Source organism: Sceloporus occidentalis, unplaced genomic scaffold (assembly GCF_023333645.1).
Source record: "Sceloporus occidentalis isolate IW3139 unplaced genomic scaffold, rSceOcc1.0.p SCAF_69, whole genome shotgun sequence".
Classification (NCBI taxonomy): domain Eukaryota; kingdom Metazoa; phylum Chordata; class Lepidosauria; order Squamata; family Phrynosomatidae; genus Sceloporus; species Sceloporus occidentalis.
In genome coordinates, this window is record NW_028317049.1 from 1,415,467 (window position 1) to 1,436,995 (window position 21,529).

The 21,529-nt window shown below is 46.3% G+C and overlaps 1 protein-coding gene across 1 annotated transcript in view; it reads left to right on the plus strand.

The window, feature by feature from the left end:
* Positions 1 to 20,812, plus strand: part of LOC149286380 (uncharacterized) — a gene marked incomplete at its 5' end in the record, with an annotated part of 67,103 nt that extends 46,291 nt beyond the window's left edge. The window contains one exon of the mRNA XM_089494185.1: positions 20,181 to 20,812. Coding sequence (XP_089350311.1) covers positions 20,181 to 20,812 — 632 coding nt within the window. The remainder of the gene's footprint in view (positions 1 to 20,180) is intronic.
* Positions 20,813 to 21,529: the final 717 nt, after the last annotated feature.

Here is a 21,529-nt window from a genome sequence, read left to right on the forward strand (position 1 = left end):
TTTTGGGTTTCTGGCCTTTGGGTTAGTGTTCTTGGGTGCTTTGGTCATGGCTGTGATGTTTTCAAAGTGTGGTGTGTGAGTTTTAAAAGTCTGGCCATGATTTGATGTGGGCCAGACAGTGTGACCTAGGGGTTGCATTTTCAGATTTTGGGTTTCTGGCCTTTGGGTTAGTGTCCTTGGGTGCTTTGGTCATGGCTGTGATGTTTTCAAAGTGTGGTGTGTGAGTTTTAAAAGTTTGGCCATGATTTGATGTGGGCCAGACAGTGTGACCTAGGGGTTGCATTTTCAGATTTTGGGTTTCTGGCCTTTGGGTTAGTGTTCTTGGGTGCTTTGGTCATGGCTGTGATGATTTCAAAGTGTGGGCATTGATTTTTGCAAGTTTGGCCATGATTTGATGTGGGCCAGACAGTGTGACCTAGGGGTTGCATTTTCAGATTTTGGGTTTCTGGCCTTTGGGTTAGTGTTCTTGGGTGCTTTGGTCATGGCTGTGATGTTTTCAAAGTGTGGTGTGTGAGTTTTGCAAGTTTGGCCATGATTTGATGTGGGCCAGACAGTGTGACCTTGGGGTTGCATTTTTAGATTTGGGGTTTCTGGCCTTTGAGTTTGGGTTCTTGGGTGCTTTGGTCATGGCTGTGATGATTTGAGAGTGTGGGATGTGAGTTTTGCATGTTTGGCCTTGGTCCCATGTGGGCCAGAGAGTGTGACTTTGGGGTTGCATTTTTAGATTTGGGGTTTCTGGCCTTTGAGTTTGGGTTCTTGGGTGCTTTGGTCATGGCTGTGATGATTTGAGAGTGTGGGATGTGAGTTTTGCATGTTTGGCCTTGGTCCCATGTGGGCCAGAGAGTGTGACTTTGGGGTTGCATTTTTAGATTTGGGGTTTCTGGCCTTTGAGTTTGGGTTCTTGGGTGCTTTGGTCATGGCTGTGATGATTTGAGAGTGTGGGATGTGAGTTTTGCATGTTTGGCCTTGGTCCCATGTGGGCCAGAGAGTGTGACTTTGGGGTTGCATTTTTAGATTTGGGGTTTCTGGCCTTTGAGTTTGGGTTCTGGGGTGCTTTGGTCATGGCTGTGATGATTTGAGAGTGTGGGATGTGAGTTTTGCATGTTTGGCCTTGGTCCCATGTGGGCCAGAGAGTGTGACTTTGGGGTTGCATTTTTAGATTTGGGGTTTCTGGCCTTTGAGTTTGGGTTCTGGGGTGCTTTGGTCATGGCTGTGATGATTTGAGAGTGTGGCATGTGAGTTTTGCATGTTTGGCCTTGGTCCCATGTGGGCCAGAGAGTGTGACTTTGGGGTTGCATTTTTAGATTTGGGGTTTCTGGCCTTTGAGTTTGGGTTCTGGGGTGCTTTGGTCATGGCTGTGATGATTTGAGAGTGTGGGATGTGAGTTTTGCATGTTTGGCCTTGGTCCCATGTGGGCCAGAGAGTGTGACTTTGGGGTTGCATTTTTAGATTTGGGGTTTCTGGCCTTTGAGTTTGGGTTCTTGGGTGCTTTGGTCATGGCTGTGATGATTTGAGAGTGTGGGGTGTGAGTTTTGCATGTTTGGCCTTGGTCCCATGTGGGCCAGAGAGTGTGACTTTGGGGTTGCATTTTTAGATTTGGGGTTTCTGGCCTTTGAGTTTGGGTTCTGGGGTGCTTTGGTCATGGCTGTGATGATTTGAGAGTGTGGGATGTGAGTTTTGCATGTTTGGCCTTGGTCCCATGTGGGCCAGAGAGTGTGACTTTGGGGTTGCATTTTTAGATTTGGGGTTTCTGGCCTTTGGGTTAGTGTTCTTGGGTGCTTTGGTCATGGCTGTGATGATTTCAAAGTGTGGGCATCGATTTTTGCAAGTTTGGCCATGATTTGATGTGGGCCAGACAGTGTGACCTTGGGGTTGCATTTTCAGATTTTGGGTTTCTGGCCTTTGGGTTAGTGTTCTTCGGTGCTTTGGTCATGGCTGTGATGATTTCAAAGAGTGGGCATCGATTTTTGCAAGTTTGGCCATGATTTGATGTGGGCCAGACAGTGTGACCTAGGGGTTGCATTTTCAGATTTTGGGTTTCTGGCCTTTGGGTTAGTGTTCTTGGGTGCTTTGGTCATGGCTGTGATGATTTCAAAGTGTGGGCATCGATTTTTGCAAGTTTGGCCATGATTTGATGTGGGCCAGACAGTGTGACCTTGGGGTTGCATTTTCAGATTTTGGGTTTCTGGCCTTTGGGTTAGTGTTCTTGGGTGCTTTGGTCATGGCTGTGATGTTTTCAAAGTGTGGTGTGTGAGTTTTAAAAGTCTGGCCATGATTTGATGTGGGCCAGACAGTGTGACCTAGGGGTTGCATTTTCAGATTTTGGGTTTCTGGCCTTTGGGTTAGTGTCCTTGGGTGCTTTGGTCATGGCTGTGATGTTTTCAAAGTGTGGTGTGTGAGTTTTAAAAGTTTGGCCATGATTTGATGTGGGCCAGACAGTGTGACCTAGGGGTTGCATTTTCAGATTTTGGGTTTCTGGCCTTTGGGTTAGTGTTCTTGGGTGCTTTGGTCATGGCTGTGATGATTTCAAAGTGTGGGCATTGATTTTTGCAAGTTTGGCCATGATTTGATGTGGGCCAGACAGTGTGACCTAGGGGTTGCATTTTCAGATTTTGGGTTTCTGGCCTTTGGGTTAGTGTTCTTGGGTGCTTTGGTCATGGCTGTGATGTTTTCAAAGTGTGGTGTGTGAGTTTTGCAAGTTTGGCCATGATTTGATGTGGGCCAGACAGTGTGACCTTGGGGTTGCATTTTCAGATTTTGGGTTTCTGGCCTTTGGGTTAGTGTTCTTGGGTGCTTTGGTCATGGCTGTGATGATTTGAGAGTGTGGGATGTGAGTTTTGCATGTTTGGCCTTGGTCCCATGTGGGCCAGAGAGTGTGACTTTGGGGTTGCATTTTTAGATTTGGGGTTTCTGGCCTTTGAGTTTGGGTTCTTGGGTGCTTTGGTCATGGCTGTGATGATTTGAGAGTGTGGGATGTGAGTTTTGCATGTTTGGCCTTGGTCCCATGTGGGCCAGAGAGTGTGACTTTGGGGTTGCATTTTTAGATTTGGGGTTTCTGGCCTTTGAGTTTGGGTTCTGGGGTGCTTTGGTCATGGCTGTGATGATTTGAGAGTGTGGGATGTGAGTTTTGCATGTTTGGCCTTGGTCCCATGTGGGCCAGAGAGTGTGACTTTGGGGTTGCATTTTTAGATTTGGGGTTTCTGGCCTTTGAGTTTGGGTTCTGGGGTGCTTTGGTCATGGCTGTGATGATTTGAGAGTGTGGCATGTGAGTTTTGCATGTTTGGCCTTGGTCCCATGTGGGCCAGAGAGTGTGACTTTGGGGTTGCATTTTTAGATTTGGGGTTTCTGGCCTTTGAGTTTGGGTTCTGGGGTGCTTTGGTCATGGCTGTGATGATTTGAGAGTGTGGGATGTGAGTTTTGCATGTTTGGCCTTGGTCCCATGTGGGCCAGAGAGTGTGACTTTGGGGTTGCATTTTTAAATTTGGGGTTTCTGGCCTTTGAGTTTGGGTTCTTGGGTGCTTTGGTCATGGCTGTGATGATTTGAGAGTGTGGGGTGTGAGTTTTGCATGTTTGGCCTTGGTCCCATGTGGGCCAGAGAGTGTGACTTTGGGGTTGCATTTTTAGATTTGGGGTTTCTGGCCTTTGAGTTTGGGTTCTGGGGTGCTTTGGTCATGGCTGTGATGATTTGAGAGTGTGGGATGTGAGTTTTGCATGTTTGGCCTTGGTCCCATGTGGGCCAGAGAGTGTGACTTTGGGGTTGCATTTTTAGATTTGGGGTTTCTGGCCTTTGAGTTTGGGTTCTGGGGTGCTTTGGTCATGGCTGTGATGATTTGAGAGTGTGGGGTGTGAGTTTTGCAAGTTTGGGCCAGAGAGTGTGACCATGGGGGTGGGGGTGGTTTCCAATTGTGGCTTTTGCTCAGTGCCTGTGCCTTTTGTCCTTTTTAGGCTTGAGCTATGGCTCCCAAGAAAGCCACAGATAAAAGCGGCGGTGACAAAAAGAAGAGGGCTCCCTTGTCCTTGGAGGACAAGAAGGAAATCATCACCAAGCATGATAGGGGCGTGCGCTTGGTGGACATTGCCAAGGAGTATGGAAGAAACCCTTCGACAATTGGCACTGTCCTCAAGCAGAAGGAGGCCATCAGAGCTGTTGTGGCTCCTGCGAAAGGCGTGACTACGATTGCCAAGCAGAGGACACCAAAGCACGAGGAGATGGAGCGCCTGCTGCTCCTCTGGATTAAAGAAAAGGAGCGAGTCGGGGACACTGTGACCACCTCGGTCATCTGTGAGAAGGCCACCACCATTTTTGAAGACCTGGCCAGCAAGGAGGCAGGCGAAGGAACTTCTTCCCAGGAGGAGCCAGCCACCCCGGAATTCAAAGCATCACGTGGCTGGTTTGAAAGGTTCAAAAGGAGGACCGGGATCCACTCTGTCGTCCGTCACGGCGAGGCGTCCAGCGCATACCACCAGGCCGCCGAAGCATTTGTCATCGAGTTCAAGGCCATGGTGGAGGAGGAAGGCTACGTCCCGCAGCAAGTGTTCAATTGCGACGAGACGGGCCTCTTCTGGAAGAAGATGCCTCGCCGCACCTACATCACCCAGGAGGAGAGGAGATTGCCAGGCCACAAGCCTATGAAGGACCGCTTCACACTTGCGTTGTGTGCGAATGCCAGCGGGGACTGTAAGATCAAGCCCCTGTTGGTGTACCACTCGGAAAATCCAAGGGCCTTCAAGGCACACAACATTCAAAAGGACAGGTTGCCAGTGATGTGGCATTCCAATGGCCGCGCATGGGTCACACGCCTCCTTTTCGTGGAGTGGATCAACAGTGTCTTCGCCCCGACTGTGAAGCGGTACCTGGAGGAAGAGGATTTGCCCTTGAAGTGCCTCCTCCTCTTGGACAATGCTCCTGCGCACCCGCATGGCCTGGAAAAGGACATCCTTGATGAGTTCTCCTTCATCAAGGTCCAGTTTCTGCCGCCCAACACGACCTCCCTCTTGCAACCCATGGACCAGCAGGTCATTGCCAACTTCAAGAAGATCTACACCAAGCACCTGTTCAAGCGGTGTTTTGATGTAACGGAGAGCACACAGCTGACCCTGCGAGAGTTCTGGAAGCAGCATTTTGATATCGTCGTGTGCTTGAAGATGGTGGACTTGGCCTGGCAGGAGATCACCAGGCGCAACCTGATTGCTGCGTGGAGGAAGCTGTGGCCTGATGCTTCTTCCTTGGAAGGGTCACAGACCGAGGGTGTTGAGCCAGGTGAAGAAGAAGAGGTGACTGAGATTGTCTCCATCGCAAGGTCCCTGGGACTTGACGTGGACAACGAGGACGTGGAGGAACTCATCGAGGAGCACAGCGAGGACCTGACAACAGAGGACCTGAAGGCCTTGGCGGCCATGCAACACTCGGCCGTGGATGAGGACGTGCTCCATTTTGACAGGGGCCAGGAGGAGGAGGCGGCGGGGGCATTTTTGCCAACGGCAGAAATTAAAGACATTTTGCGGCAATTCCACAATGTGTCTTCTTATGTTGAGAAGCATCATCCTGAGAAGGTGCTCACCAGCCATGCCATTGCCCATTTTGATAATGTCTGCCTTAGCCATTTTAGGAACCTGCTTAAGGCCCGGCAAAGGCAGACATCCTTGGACCAGTTCTTCACAAAAGAGGGAGAACCGTCATCCAAGAAGGGCAAAGGTGCTCAGGACCCTTAAAAAAAACACCAAATTTAAAAAAAAAATGTTGTTAAAATGGTTAACTGTGTTAAAATGGTTAACTTTGTTAATTTGGTTGAATTGGTTGAATTGGTTAAATTGGTTAAATTGGTTGAATTGGTTAAATTGGTTAAATTGGTTGAATTGGTTAAATTGGTTAAATTGGTTAAATTGGTTAAATTGGGTTTAAATTTGGTTTTTTGGCTGCCCCTCTCCTCCTCCTCCTCCTCCTGCCTCACTCTGAGATGCCAGGACCAGCAAAGATAAGTCAAAACCTTTTTTTTCTTTATCCTTTAAAAACTTTAGAATGGACCTGCATGTCATTCTTAAGCTCTTTAGTGCCTCAGGCAACTTTGTATTACATTGTATTGTAGGGTACTTAGCTTAATAGGCCTCTATTGTACCTTTGTTTTCACTTGCAGGTTCAGTCTGAGGTCATAGAACGCATTAGTTATTTTCAATGGAAAATGTGTTTCGGGTTACGAAATTTTCGGGTTGCGAAAGGAATAGCGGAACGAATTAATTTCGTAACCCGAGGTACCAGTGTAACTGCAGGTTTTTTTCTTCATGTGTATCTTCAAGTCACTTCTAATTTATGGCAACCCTAAGGCAACCTTATCATGAGGTTTCTTTGGCAGGTTTCTTCAGAGAGGGGTTGCCATTGCCATTCTCTGAGGCTGAGAAAGTGTGACTTCCCAAGGGCCGCCTAAGTCCAAAACACACTGCAGCAATAATCCAATCTGAGATTGCTTTAACTGCCCTAGCTGAGCTCAGTGCTAAGGAATTCTGGGAAATTTAGTTTTCTGAGACATTGAGCCTTCTCTGTCAGAGAGCTCTGGTGCCACAATAAACTCCAGTTCCCAGGATTCCCTAGCACTGGGCCAGGGAAGTTAAAGCGCTCTCAGACTGGACTATTGCTGCCATGTGTTTTGGACCTTACTTGGCCGCAAACTGTCCATAGCCTGCAATGCATCTCCTAATTCTGTTGGCAGTCCCTCCCTCCCAACACTTTCTCATTTACCCCCAAAACCAGTACAAAGCTGGCAGATGGAAAGAGGTTTTAAAGCAGCATTTAAATCTGCACTATTTGTTTTTAAAAGACTAAATGTCCCAAATGCTATTATCAGTTTTGTAGCTATTATTACAGAAAGACGTAGAGTGCAAACTCCTTAAGTACCTTTATTTTTTGGAGTGAGATGGGCTTTTCCAACTGACTCACTGTGATGATCTCCGGTGGTCCAAGAAGCCAAACTGCGGCCCTGTAATAATAATAATAATAATAATAATAATAATAATAATAATAATAATAATAATAATTTTATACCCCTCTCTTCAGCCAAAAGGCTATCAGAGTGTCTTACAAACTGTTAATTAGACATTTAGACATTATAGCTCTTAGCCCAGCAGACCCTTAACTTCCTTAAATCTCGCTGCCATCATCCAGCAAATTATAAAAGGGTTTCCCTTAACCTACACTGGGACCAGTTAAGGAACCTTATTTCTACTTCTTTACTGATCTTCCCAAGCATCAACTGAGCCAAAAGACGTGTAAAAGGAGCGTCGAGTAGTAGATACTCCAAGGAGATATTTACTATAAATAACAAAATATAACTAAAATGTAAGTCATACAAGATATTAAGAATCTTGCAGGTTACAATATTTGTAAGTATATAATATACAATTCACACAAGCTATTAAAATAATAAATAGACCTAAACATCCAATTCTGAGACTAACTTCCAAGATCCTCTCTTTAACTCTCTCTCTCTCGATCTCCAACCGACACAATTCCCCCAACTGTCTCTCGGTCTCTCATGCCTTATATCTCCTTCTCACGGAAGCTTCCAGAAGAACCTTTATCTTGCTCTCTGATTGGTCAAGAGAGCCTTCCGTAGCAGTGATGTCATTCTGCATTTGCATAAACCTCCCTTTTCTGCCTGAAGAAGACCTCCATTGACTGGAGCCCAGTCATTACACTTTCCCAAGGCAAGGCTTGCACCTATTTCCAATGTTGTTCTTGGGGTCTGCCTTCCAGTTGTTTCCAGGTCTTATGGTGACTTTATGGGAGTCTCTGAAGGGGTTTTCTTGGCAGGTTTCTTCAGAGTGGGTTTCCCATGGCCATCCTCTGAGGCTGAGAGAGTGTGACTTGCCCAAGGCTTCAGTGGTTTTGAAGCCTTTTTGCTTTATCTTCTAGAAGGAAGCTGAGGTGTTGCTTCTTGCATTGAAGAATGAGAGGAACCTTCTGGCATCCAAAAGGCTAACATTCTCTGGAGTTATGTCTGATAATATGAATATATAGGATTGCAATCCCTGTTCGTTTATTAAAAGGTTTATAGTGCACCCCATATCATAGAATCTCATAGCTATGTCCCTTAATAGCAGTTAACCAAATTAAACAGTATATAAAACAAAAACATGGAACAAGCTAGACAAGAGGCCTCCAGGCTGCACCTGGCTCTTTTGCATTGGTGGCGGCAGTGGAGCTGCGGCTGTGAGGAGGCCAAGCCTCAGACACCTCTCCGCCGTCGCGGCCGGCAACTCCTGTGGTGGTGATGGTGACGGCAGAGAGGAGGCCAAGGAGAGTGCCAGAGGCGTCCTCTCCGCCGCCGCCTTTGCGTGAGGGCCAGGTGCTGGGCTGGAGTCTTCTTGGCCTCCAACACCCAAACCTGGCCCTTTTGTGCTGGCGGTGGCAGCGAGGAGGCTGAGGAGGCATCTGGTGTTGCTGCTCCGCCACCTCGGGCTCCTCGTTGCCAAGGCCAGGGGAAAGGCGAGGTGTTTCTCCTGGAGGCCAAGTGTGCTGGCAGTGGAGCGAAGGCCGAGGAGTACTGCCAGAGGCCTCTTCGGCCCCCTCTCCACTGCCGCCATGGCGCAAGGGCCATATGGGGCTATTGGAGGCCAAGAGGCTTCTGGGTCACCACCCAGCCCTTCAGCGGTCATGACAGTGGAGGCGTGAAGTCCGAGGTGGAGAGGAGGCCTCTGGCGCTGATCCTCTGCCTCCTCTTCGCTGCCACCGCAGCAATCACTGCCACCTCCACAGAAGGGCCGGATGGTGGGCTGGAGCCCTCTTGGCCTCCAACATCCCCACGCGGCCTTTCCCCCGACCATGGCGGTGAGGAGGGAAAAAGTTGGGGAGGGGAGGAGAGGAGAGGGACTTTTGTCCCCAATGTTGGCACGTGTGGATTTGAGCATACGCGGATTTTGGTATACGCCGGGGGGCGGAACGGATCCCCCACGTATTCCAGGGCCCCACTATATTTGCAAGCAAAGGAGGGCCAAGAGAGCCCTGGAGAGCCTTGCCTTGGGGTGGCTCTGGATCTCTGGTGCCTAACAAACTACAAATCCCAGGATTCCTCAGGATGGAGCCAGGAGAGTTAACACAGTTTCGAACTGGAATATTTCTGCAGTGCAGACACAGCCTGAGCTGGTTGTAAAAGGGTAGAAGCGCCCAAGTCTGTTTTTTTTCCTCTCTTAATAATGCTTTTACTTTCAAAAACTAAGCGCTTTGTTTTGTTATTTTTGTTGTTGTTTGTTTGTTTCATTCTTGGTAATATGAGATGGTCTGGTTTGTCAACTTCATTCATGCATTAAAATCTCTTAATAATAAAACTGAAGAGACTTTTAAAACCTCCCAGAGGAGCTACTTTTAGCCTTTTGGCGGGGGGGGGGGGGGGGGAGAATCCTCCTCTTAGAAGCCAAAGCCTGATGTTATGAAGAATAATAATAATGCTTGTATTAAAACTATCCTCTCCATTTCTGATCCCTTTTAAAACCCATGTTCCCCAGAAGGAGCAGAGCTGTGTCTATTTGAAAAGACACACAAAACACACAAAAATAAACACACTTCCTTCCTTTTGGCCCAAGGAGCCTGGCTTCCTTATCTCTCTAAAGCCTCAGGAGAGAAAGAGAGACCTCTGTTCAACTGAGGCCTCAGAGAAGGTTCTGGAACATTATTCACCACAGTCACAAGCAGCACAAAATGGCCGCCAGAACACAAGGAGGCAGGGACTGGGATTCCAGCCAATCAGGGCCAGGGACACAAAATGGCTGCCAGAAAACAAAATGGCCTCTGGAACAGAAAATGTGAGTCTGGGGCAGGGGGAGGGGTCTTCCAGGTCCTCTGCCCCCATTGGCCAGCCTCAAGAAGAGGAGGAGCTTCTGCTTCTCTATTTAGCTCTGCGTGCGGAAAAGTGACCGAGGAGAGAAGCAGAGTGTCAGAGGGAGAAAGAGACAGATAGAGAGACAGGAAGGAATGAGGAGAGAGGAGGAGAGTGTAAGAGAGATAAAGAGACAGACAGGAAGGGAGGAAGGAAGGAAGGAAGGAGAGAGGAGCAGAGTGTAAGAGAGAGAAAGAGACAGATAGAGAGACAGGAAGGAAGGAGGAGAGAGGAGTAGAGTGTAAGAGAGATAAAGAGACAGACAGGAAGGGAGGAAGGAAGGAAGGAAGGAGAGAGGAGCAGAGTGTCAGAGGGAGAAAGAGACAGATAGAAAGACAGGAAGGAAGGAGGAGAGAGGAGTAGAGTGTAAGAGAGATAAAGAGACAGACAGGAAGGGAGGAAGGAGTGAGGGGAGTGAAGCGACAGCAGAGGGACACGGCCTGGAACCACTAGGCTTCACTGATGCACTGAGATCTGGCTGGGCCTGGCTTGGGTCTACTGCTGCTGCTTTTCTTTGGCCACTGCCATTAAGGAGGGGAGGAAGGAGGCCCAGCAGTCCTTCTAGGCATGGGGCACTCTCTCTGAAGTCCCAAAGGGGATTTCAGTGCTTCTAATGGTGGTGCTCATGCTGTAGCAAAGATGATGATGATGATGATGATGATGATGATGATGATGATGATGATGATGATGATGATTTTATCAGGCCTAAGGGGGAGGATAGAGCTGCTGCCAGACCTTAATCATCATTAATGTCACCTTCCTGTGCCTTCTTGCTTTGCACCACTGTAATGGCCATGGCTCAGTGGTATGGAACTCTGGGAATGTTCTTTTGGTTTGGCATTTTAGGTGTTGTTAAGGTTTGGAAATACTGTTTGAGGACCCTTCCGACTTTGGGGCCCTTTCCTCCTCCATTATGGCTTCCCTGAAGGCCTCAAACTGCCAAGTGCCAAGCGCTGAGCCAGAGGCATCCATTTTGTGTTCTGGCGGCCATTTTGTGCTGCTTGTGACTGTGGGGAATAATGTTCCGGAACCTTCCCTGAGACCTCAGTTGAACAGAGGCCTCTCTTTCTCTCCTGAGGCTCCAGAGAGAGAAGGAGGCCAGGCTCCTTGGGCCAAAAGGAAGGATGTGTGTGTCTTTTCTGAGAGAGTTTTCTTATTACAAAGCTCTGATCCTTCTGGGGAACATGGGTTTTAAAAGGGATCAGAAATGGGGAGGATACTTTTAATATAAGTGTTATTATTATTATTCACAAACATTGGGCTTTGGCTTCTAAGAGGAGGCTAGTCCCCCAAAAAAAGCCAAAAGTGGCTCCTTTGGGAAGTTTTAAAAGTCTCCCCAGTTTCCTTATTAATAGATTTGGAGGCAAGAAGGAAGGAGACAGACCAGAATAACTCATATTACCAAGAATGAAACAAACAAAAAGAGAAACAAACAAGAAGAACAAAAATAATGATTAGACAGAAAAACAAACTGCTTATATTTTAAAAAAGCAAAACCATTTTTTACAGGATAAAAATTTGACTTGGGTGCCTCTATTCTTTTACAACCAACTTAGGCTGTATCTGCACTGCAGAAATAATCTCGAATAATTTCGAAACTGCTTTAACTCTCCTGGTTCCATCCTATGGAATCCTGGGATTTGTAGTTTGTTGTGGCATGAGAGCTCTCTGGCAGAGAAGGCTAATATCCCAAAGGTAAAATCCCAGGATTCCATAGCACCGAGCAGTTAAAGCGGTGTCAAAGTGTCTTATTTCTAAGTGCAGATGCAGCCTTCTTGGGAAAGGGGTGATGCTGGGGAAAGAGGAGGAATGCAGAAGGAAAGGAGGACGGACGGAGGGCCACCTGCAGCTGGACTGGCCTCCCTGAGCGGTCAATGCCTGAGCTGTGTTGTGGACAATGGGCACTCTTAATATCAATATTAATATCTTTCACTATTGATTGTAATTAAGGAGGGGATCAGGAAAATAGCATCAGGAAAATGTTTAGGTGTTGTTAAGTTTGCAAATCCTGTTTGGGGTCCCTTCCGACTTTAGGGCCCTTTCATCCTCCATTTTGGGTTCCCTGAAGGCTGCCAACTGCCAAGCAGTGAGGCAGAGGGAGCCATTTTGTGTCCTGGCGGCCATTTTGTGTCCCGGTGGACTTTTTCGTTTCTGTCAGCCATTTTGTGTTCTGGTGGACATTTTGTGCTGCTTGTGAATGTGGGGAATAATGTTCTGGAACATTCACTGAAGCCTCAGTTGAACATGTCAGGGAATGAAATGGATGTGGCCACTAGGTGGAGCTGTTGTGCAAGTTATATATATACAGCTCTAGTGGCAGTTATATGTGTCAGCATTCGAACAGTGCATCATCGGAATGTTGATGCAACTGTCAACTGTCCTTCCTAACTGTCACTGAGAGACAGAGTGAGACAGTTGGTGTGTGAGAGCAACTGCCTCTCTGTGGATGGTATTACTGTGGCTGCGTCACAGGTTGTGTTATTATTGTTGGTTGGTGTAAATAGTGTGTATTAGAGACGGTTGTCCAATACACTGTGTATATATATATATATATATATATATATATTGTAAATATTGCAAACGAAGATTAAAGTCCTCATGAAGAGTGAAGGCTTGTTCTGTGGTTATTTCTTAAGCCTGGAGCTCAAGGCCTTTTGCAGTGGTGAAGGAATATTTCCTTCTTGACAAGAATACCTTTGCAGACATCTCCACAGATTCCTTCTCCCTGGCGTCCTGTCGATGTGGTTCAACTCTGCAGGTGGTCGTGGTGGACAAAGCACGTCTTTCCACACGCCCCAACAGAACAGAGGTTCCTCTTTCTCTCTCTGAGGCTCCAGAGCGAGAAGGAGGCCAGGTTCCTTGGGCCAAAAAGAGGGTTGTGTGTCCCTTTGTGCCTCTGACCCTCCATTTTGGGGGGAAGGAAGGAAGGAAGGAAGGAAGGAAGGAAGGAAGGAAGGAAGGGGCCTGTGGGGGTCTGAGGAAGGGAGGCAGGACCAGTGGAGAAGCAGGGCTTTGGGGGCTGAGAGAGAGAGAGGTGGGGAAAGAGACCCTCCCTTTGGGCCCTAGCTGGGGAGGGTCCACCGGTCCTTGCCTCCCCCTTTGGGAAAGGAGACCCCCTCAGCCCCTGGACTAACTCCTGACACTCATTCCTAGGGCTGGGACTCAGAGGAGTTTCCTAGGCATTGTCACCTTCTGCCCTCCATGGCCATTGGCACTGACCTTTTCCCATTGCCTTCCCTCCTTCAGCCCTGTGGACCTCCTCCTCCTTCGCACTCACAGCAACCCTTCTCTACGGCTGAGGAGACGGCCTCTGACCCAGGGAAGCTCCGGCCATAAAGGACTGCAGAAGAGGCCTTTCTGGGGCTGCAGGAATCAGGGTCTTTGTACTGAAGGTAGGCCTTTATTCCTGGAGCTGAAAGATGACCTTTGTTTAAATGTTTCAGTCCAGAATTGTATGGAAATGTTGCAGCTGAGAGAGTGAGCCCATGCTTTGCAGGCATAAAGCCCCAAATTCGCTCTCTAACAGCATTGTCTTCCCAGAAGGTGGAAGGGAGATTTCCAGACCTCAGACACACAGTGCGCAAGTGAGTCCTTTTTATGGGAACTGTGTGTGTATGTGTTGTTTACTAGAACTTTGTGAGATATTAGTTTCACTGGGTTTATAAAATGAATTTATATACGTCTTCACTTACCCCAAATGAGCATAATCCAGGGTGCAATATTCAAGTCATAAAGCTATACATTTATAGATATTTGTTATATCAAGTGCAACGTATTCAGCAGTTTGCATCTTTTTAAAAAATATTCAAGGAAAAATGAAGAAATTGTGATTTTAACAATAGATCCATTCAGAAACAATGCACACAAATGTATATGCCTCAATTTCTATGTGGCTTTAGCAAGCAGAAGGAGGAGGTTCATACTTCATGCTCCTGCTATGACTGACATAGGAAACGCAGCAGTTAAGCTTAGAAAAATAGTCTCATCTGCAAAAATAAAGTAATTATTTTGACCAGTGTTTAAATGGGGAGGGGGCCATGATGATGGGAGGGCATGGATTAGATCTGTAAGGTAATTCATGCCTCATCCAGCCCAAGAGCTAGAGCTTCTCCACCTGGGACATAAAGCAGGTGCTCCCCCTCCTCCTCTGTGTGAAAGAGAAGTCAAATTCTCATCAGTGATGATGATACAGCATGAAAAATTTGCATTCCTGAATTTAAAAATCTGAGGAGTCCTGAATCCTGTTGGTTAACTCTAGAGAGTAGACCCACTGAATCCATAAGTGACTGGTGAGTCAATATATAGATAAATCCAACTGATTCAGTGATTCTACTCTGATCAGGACTAGGCATAGGATGCAGGCTAGGATTTAGGTCTGCATGTGGCTGGAACAGGAGATTCCCAAGACAAGATGGACAGGCAACAGTGTGGAAAATGGGCATTCTCCACACTGGCAGAGACACTCTCAGAATTGTGACTTCTCTGCATGCAGAAGGCTGCCATGGGAATTGGGTGCTCCCTTTCCATCAGCTCAATCCTCTGGTGCCCCCTGATCCTGGGAGAAGGGTTGGATCCCATGGAAGGGGAGCAGCCTGAGAAGAGAGAGCTCCTTTCCTGCCCTTCTTGATTGGGGGCCTCCCTGGAGAAGGGCCATTTGTAGACTCATTCCACCCAGAGAAACACTGGAGCATAGAGAGTTCTACTGGTTTGGCCACTGGGAGAATGAGGAACCACCAGGCCAGACAGCCTGACCCAGCAAAACCCTCTATGCTCCAGTGTTGCTCCAAGTGGAATCAGGCTACAACTGGCCATTCACTGACCCAGGTCCTACCATAGAGTTGTGGAAGCCATCCCGCATAGCCATTCCATGCCTGGTGAGAGTGTTGGTGTGAGGTATTAGAGAAGCATCCAGCTGTGTTTCTGTAGTCAGAAGCAAAATGAAGAAATCTTCCTCTGAGGGCATTGTGGATCTCTGCAGGTTTCAGCAGATAATGCACTCATTTGACATCCAGCTATGAGGACATAGTCAGGACCCTTTGCAATTCCCCATCCCCTGATCCCCAGCTACTCTCACAAGGCATGGAGTAAGTGTTGTGTAGGGGAGCTGCAGTGAGTCTGTGCTAGGTCCAGGGGGTTTTGTTTGGTGCAGAGGGAGGAAGGGGATGCTCACATCTACATTGGCCCAAAGGAGGCATATGTTACCTGCATATGTCATCAGCAGGATGCTCTTCTCCGTGTCTTTGACTGCTGCAGGGTTTCTTGCTAAACCAAGCCTTACCCTGGTCTCTTTTCTCAGGAACCTCATTGCGATCCCCTTGTACACAGCGTTGGGACGTTGTTTGCTGGAAGTGACCAAAGTGCAGGGCCACCAGGATCCCCCTGCCCACCTGATGGCCAACACAAAGGCCAAGCAGACGGGGCTGGGCTCCAACAGAAAGAGGCTGCCGAGGGTTAACAGCTCTTTGGTAAGTTGCCATCCTGACTGTTATTTTCATCTGTGTCTGGGCTGGATCATGAAAGCAAGCAGAGAAGATACTGTCCCAGTTTGGCAGAGAGAGTCCTGGTTAATCCTCTGTCTCCTCATTTTTTCAGGGGCTTAGGAAATGTCCTATTTCACTCTCCTCCTCCCATTTCCTCCTTTCTCCTCAGGTCAGTTCAGTTGCTGCAAAGTGCATTCCAGGTTCAAAAGAGTCTACAGCCCATCAATGCAAAAGAGGGGAGAGGGGAGGAGAGAAGGGGGCAGGGTCTTGCCCTTGCCAGGAGTCTAAGCCAAAAGCAAAATGCTGTACCCTTTCTCGCTTGTGTGATCTTTATCATTAACAACTTTGGCCATCTTGACCCACTTCTGGTGTTGCTTGTCCACATGTGTGTTGCTTTCGCCATCTGTGAAATGCTGGATGATATGGAAGAATATCTCTGGACTTAAATTGAGGGTGGGCCCAGTGGCCCTCAAGCCCAGAGTACTCCCCAGAACTGTTTATTAAAAATGAAATTTGCCTCTGAAAATAGGTGAAATATGGCTAAATGAAAACTAATATACATGTTGGAATAGCCAGTATGTTAATCAATCAATAATATTCCAGAAATGGCCGAAATTATATTGTTTATCATATTGTATATTATATTGAAAGGATTCGAGACAAACTGGATCTCAAAGGCTGTAGCTTTTTGCTTTCTTGCAGAATTTAAAGTTTATTTCCTGGGCTGAATTCTGAAGTGTTGAAATAATATTTGGGATGAACCATGTGCTTTCCTCTCCTTTTGTTTAGTCACTCTCTGGATCAGGGCTATTTTCTATTGCAGGTGACCTTTGCAGATGTGGCTGTATATTTCACTGAGGAGGAATGGAAACTGTTAACGAAGAAACAGAGACTGATGTACAGTTATGTGATGATGGAGAATTATGGAAATGTAGCCTCTGTGGGTAAGGAACCTGAATCCATTTCACTTCCTTTGAAGACTGAGGGCCCTTTCATAATTCACTGTCAGAGTGCTATGATTCCACTTTAGAATTATAAAATCAAAGAGTTGAAATAGACCACAAGGACCATCCGGTTCAATCTTCTGCCATGCAGGAATAGACATTCAAAGCACCCCCAAGGGATGGCCATCCGGCCTCTGTTTAAAGACCTCCAAAGAAAGAGACTCCACCAAACTCTGAGGGAGTATATTCCACTTTTGAAGAGCTCTTACTATCAGGAAGTTCCTCCTAAGGTTTAAGTGGAATCTCTTGTCCCTGTGGCTTGCATCCATTGTTCCATGTCCATTAATTTGAAATTAATAATAATAATAACAACCATAATGCGATGCCACCATGCTCTGATGGAGTATATTCCACTGTTGAATAGCTCTTATTGTCAGGAAGTTCCTCCTAATATTTTGGTGGAACCTTTTTTCCTGTGGCTTGTGTGATCGAGTTTGGATTTATATAAATTTTGGGTACCAAGCGATCAAAAATCATGACCCCTGACTGACCCCATCACAGCCGCCATTATCCCAAAAGCGAGCTGACCACGTAGCCAGACAAGCCTAGCAGGCCATGGCTAAAGCAGAAAGGTAGATTTAAACCTTTAAAACCAGTTCTGGGAGTTGCCATTGTCGCAGGCAACCCGAATGAGGACAAAGGAAGTTTGCCTCACCTATTGATGGTATTAAGTACCCAGCCATCTACATAGTAGTCTTCTCCCAAAGAAGTGGCAGACCCTTTTGTGTATCCATTGTTTAACTTTAGTCTTAGTCAATATATAGCCATGAAGACCTTTGTTCCGCAGGTAGCTATAGCCTGAGGATACATTTCGCAGTATAAATAAGACCCAGATTCCAGCCCTCCTTTGGGCTTTGTGAGCTACAGTTCCAAACCTCAACTCTGTTGAGCAATCGCTCTGGAGCTCTCTTGGGCACTGCGCCCTGCTGAAATCACTTGGGCAAGCCAAAGCCCACTGTCTCTTTCGGGCCTCTTGTTAGCTTAGCCCGCTGGAACTTAGCTCCTAGCCATCGCGGTTGCCGCTTCCTTTCTGTTCCCCGCTGCCGTGTTCACTTACCAACATCCCTCACATCTGTCGCTTGGAGAAGACTCCTAAGGTAAATATTTCAACGGTGCCTCTATCCTTTCTCCTTTACCCCCAACTCTTCCCCTCCCTTGCTTTAGCATTGAACGTGCGTGTGCGTGTGTGATCCCTTTTTGGTTGTGTGGCTTTAATAAATGTTTATTGGGGTTGGACTATATGACCTCTGGTATACACATAGGGACCCAATCCGCTGCGTGCGTTGTTAGGACACGCCTCTTGTAAATTTGAGCTAATTAAATTCCCCTGATTCGATCCTTCCTAACACTTGCGTCCATTGTTCTGTGTCCTTTGTTCTAGAGCAGCAGAAAGCAAGCTTGCTCCATACTCAGTATCTCTTCAAATACTTGAACAGGGCTGTCATATCCACTCTTAACCTTCTCTTCTCTAAGCTAAACATACCCAGCTTCCTAAGTCATCCCTCAGAGAGCATGGTGTCCAGACCATGCACCATTTTGGTTTCCTTCCTCTGGACATGCTCCAGTTTCTCAACATCTGTTTGAATTGTGATGCCCAGAACTGGACACAGAATCATTGCAAGTGAGCCGTGACCAAAACAGAATAGAGTGGAACTATTACTTCCCTTGATCTTTTGGAGTGCTGCCGACCTATTGATACAGCCTAGGATCACATTGGCCTTTTTAGCTGCTGCATAACACTGTTGACACATGTTCAACTTGTGCTCTACTACCATTCCTAGTTCCCTTTCACATGTAATTTAATTGTCATAACAACTTCCTGTGGAATCTTGGAATTTCTAGTTTTAGTGAGGCACTATTGTTCTCCACTTTGTAAGGATTCTCAGTATCCAATCCTAAACTGCCAATTCTGGAATTTTGTGGGAAGGAGCCATGGAGATGAATGCTTTTTGCCCCTAAATGGTCCTCAGCCCATTCCTGAGCAAGTTTCCTGGCTTTTGTGGCCCCTCTTCCAGCCTTTTGAGGCTCTGGAGAGGCTTCGTGGGAAAAGGGCCTCCCTTGGCCCTGCAATGGATCAGAGAGGGCCAAACAGTGGCAAAATGGCCTCCACTTCCACAAAGGGATGCTTTGGGATATTGAGGGGCAAAACATTATTCCATATTTTTAGGCAACACAATTTGGGGTTTCCCCTGAGATCCCCTGGGGTCCAATGTGACCACCCCACTTCCGAACAGTAGGCCATCTCTGTCTTAGAGATGCCTTAAGGTTGTTTTAAGGCTCATCCCTCACACTTGACCCTCACTAATATCAGAAACCAGGTCCCAGACTCCTTGTTCTGCCTTTCCTAATGCATTAGTTGTATAATGATTGTCTTGCCTTTCTCAAGAAATGAGCCTCAAAGTGTCCCTTTTATGCATCACACTCTGTGGGTGTGTGTCTGTGATAGAGAGATGGAGGCAATGTGAAAAACAGAAAGGCAGGGAAGAGATGCTGAAGGTCAAATGGTAAAGCAGTGCAGATGGGCAAGAGGCAGGGTTGGAGAGCGGAGGGAGACAAGGAAGGGGATCAGGCCTCTGGGATCCAGGAGGGGAAGGCAGGAGCAAAGCCAGGATCGCCTAGCTTGAAAAACACACAAAGCATCACAAGAAGTAATTTGTATTGTAGCAATAAGGGTAAACATCAATCCATAAAATGAAATCCTAAACCTGGCAGGTAAAAATTGTCCCAAATAACTTTGAGAAATATAGACTTAAAATAGTCGCTTTGGCACGGTTGCTTAGAAATTTGTATCCTAATCGAGTATCTCCCAAGCTGAGTTATATAACATTTCAAGCAGAATACAAGCTGCACATAGCGTGTTTATAGTGTTTATAGTGGCAACCCACTCATTAACTTCAAACTTCTAAAATGATTCATATAAAACAGAACAGTCAAATGGATATAGTGCAGAAAACACCGTATACAATCCTATTAATTCCAAAATGGAAGTTGTATAAAAATGTAATAGCCTGACTCTTGGTCATAATTATTTCAAGATATTTCATGGGTGTTTCTACATCTGTTCCAAAAAAAATCTGCTACAAATAATCACAGATGCACAATATCTGGCAACTTTAACAGTTACCTGCTCCTAATAATACAATTATTTGCAAGCTCTCCTCTCCGACTTCCATCAACTTCACCATCCCTTGTACACACAACTCTAATCCACACCAATCCACATGTGAGCTGTATACTGTATTGGTTGTGAGTCATCTCCTGGTGCCACACAGCATGAAGGGACCTCAGCTTCCATCATGCCTTGGTCTCTGACTCAGGACTTTATGGCAGTCTCACAGGATATAATGCCACTTGCCAATCAAACTATTTCTCCACATGTTTAATAGAATATTTTTGCAATATTCCTTTTTCTGACTATCTGCTTCCAGTGATTCCCTTAAGTCCCCCTCCAATCTCTTCTTTGTTAACTCCTATAAATAAGGATACAATTGTTCCATGGATTTAGGGGCATAAGTAGTACGGTCATGCTTGGGTTACTAACAGAAACTCTCTTAATTTAATCTCTAATAAGGAGGGGTTAATGAGGGCTAAATCATGGGTAACACCCTCCTCCCTTAACGCTGATTTTCAGTCTTATCTGTCACTGTGCTTCTTTACAGAAAAATATTTGAGTCATGAGAGAATCCACACAGGAAAGAAATCACATAAATGCCACCATTGTGGGAGACATTTTGCTTACAAGTCAATCCTTGTCATGCATCGAAGGGTCCATACAGGAGAGAAGCCATACAAATGCCAGCATTGTGGGAAATGTTTTTCTCAGAAGTCAGACCTAGTGATACATCAAAGAGTCCACACTGGAGAGAAGCCATACAAATGCCAGCATTGTGAGAAATGTTTTTCTATGAAGTCACACCTAGTGATACATCAAAGAGTCCACACAGGAGAGAAGCCATACAAATGCCAGCATTGTGGGAAATGTTTTTCTATGAAGTCACACCTAGTGATACATCAAAGAGTCCACACTGGAGAGAAGCCATACAAATGCCAGCATTGTGGGAAATGTTTTTCTCAGAAGTCACACCTTATGACACATCAGAGAGTCCACACAGGAGAGAAGCCATACAAATGCCAGCATTGTGGGAAATGTTTTTCTCAGAAGTCAGACCTAGTGAAACATCAAAGAGTCCACACTGGAGAGAAGCCATACAAATGCCAGCATTGTGGCAAATGTTTTTCTCGCAAGTCATTCCTAGTGACACATGAGAGAGTCCAGACAGGAGAGAAGCCATACAAATGCCAGCATTGTGAGAAATGTTTTACTTCGAAGTCAAACCTAGTGACACATCAGAGAGTCCACACTGGAGAGAAGCCATACAAATGCCAGCATTGTGGGAAATGTTTTTCTATGAAGTCACACCTAGTGAGACATCAAAGAATCCACACTGGAGAGAAGCCATAAAAATGCCAGCAGTGAACTAACATTATTTTTGTCAATAAGGAGTACAAAAAATATATTTGCAATCCTGCTGTGCTAAGAAAAGGCCTTTCTGATTTTGTTTTTCTGTCCATATGTCTGTTTATGTTTTAAAATTGTATTTTGTTAGATTTAGGTTTTAATTGCTAATAGGATAGATAATTGTTTCGGGTTGTAACTTTGGCTGGGGATTGTGGTTCGTGGTATAAGTTAGCTAAATGGGGGGCTGGGATTCGTTGCAGTTGGTTAGAATAGTTTTGGGAATGACAGCGTTTGGAATTTGTGGGATGTTGGCTGAAGAAAGTGGAGGCTGATATTAACAGGAAGGTGGCTAGTTTCTGGGAATGGCAAAGGGGGACTTGTTACCTGTGGGGCATAGACTGTGGGAATTGAAGGTGGGGGCTAGGTTGTAAGAGGGTGGAGTTTTAGGTTTGGGGGTTTTAATGTATTGTTTGGATTGGAGTGGGCAGTTCTGACGTAAACGCTGAATTTCTGACTATGTGTTCTCAATAAAATTCTTTGTTGTTTCAACAGACTGGACTCATTGGTGTACAGAAGTTCTGCATTTGCCCAAAATTTACCCTTTCTTCTCTCCTCAGCCATCATCTCCATTCCAAGCTATAAGAACAGCAGAGGCAAACACACATACATTTATATATATATGTATATATGTGTGTTTGTGTTTGTGTGTGTGTGTGTGTG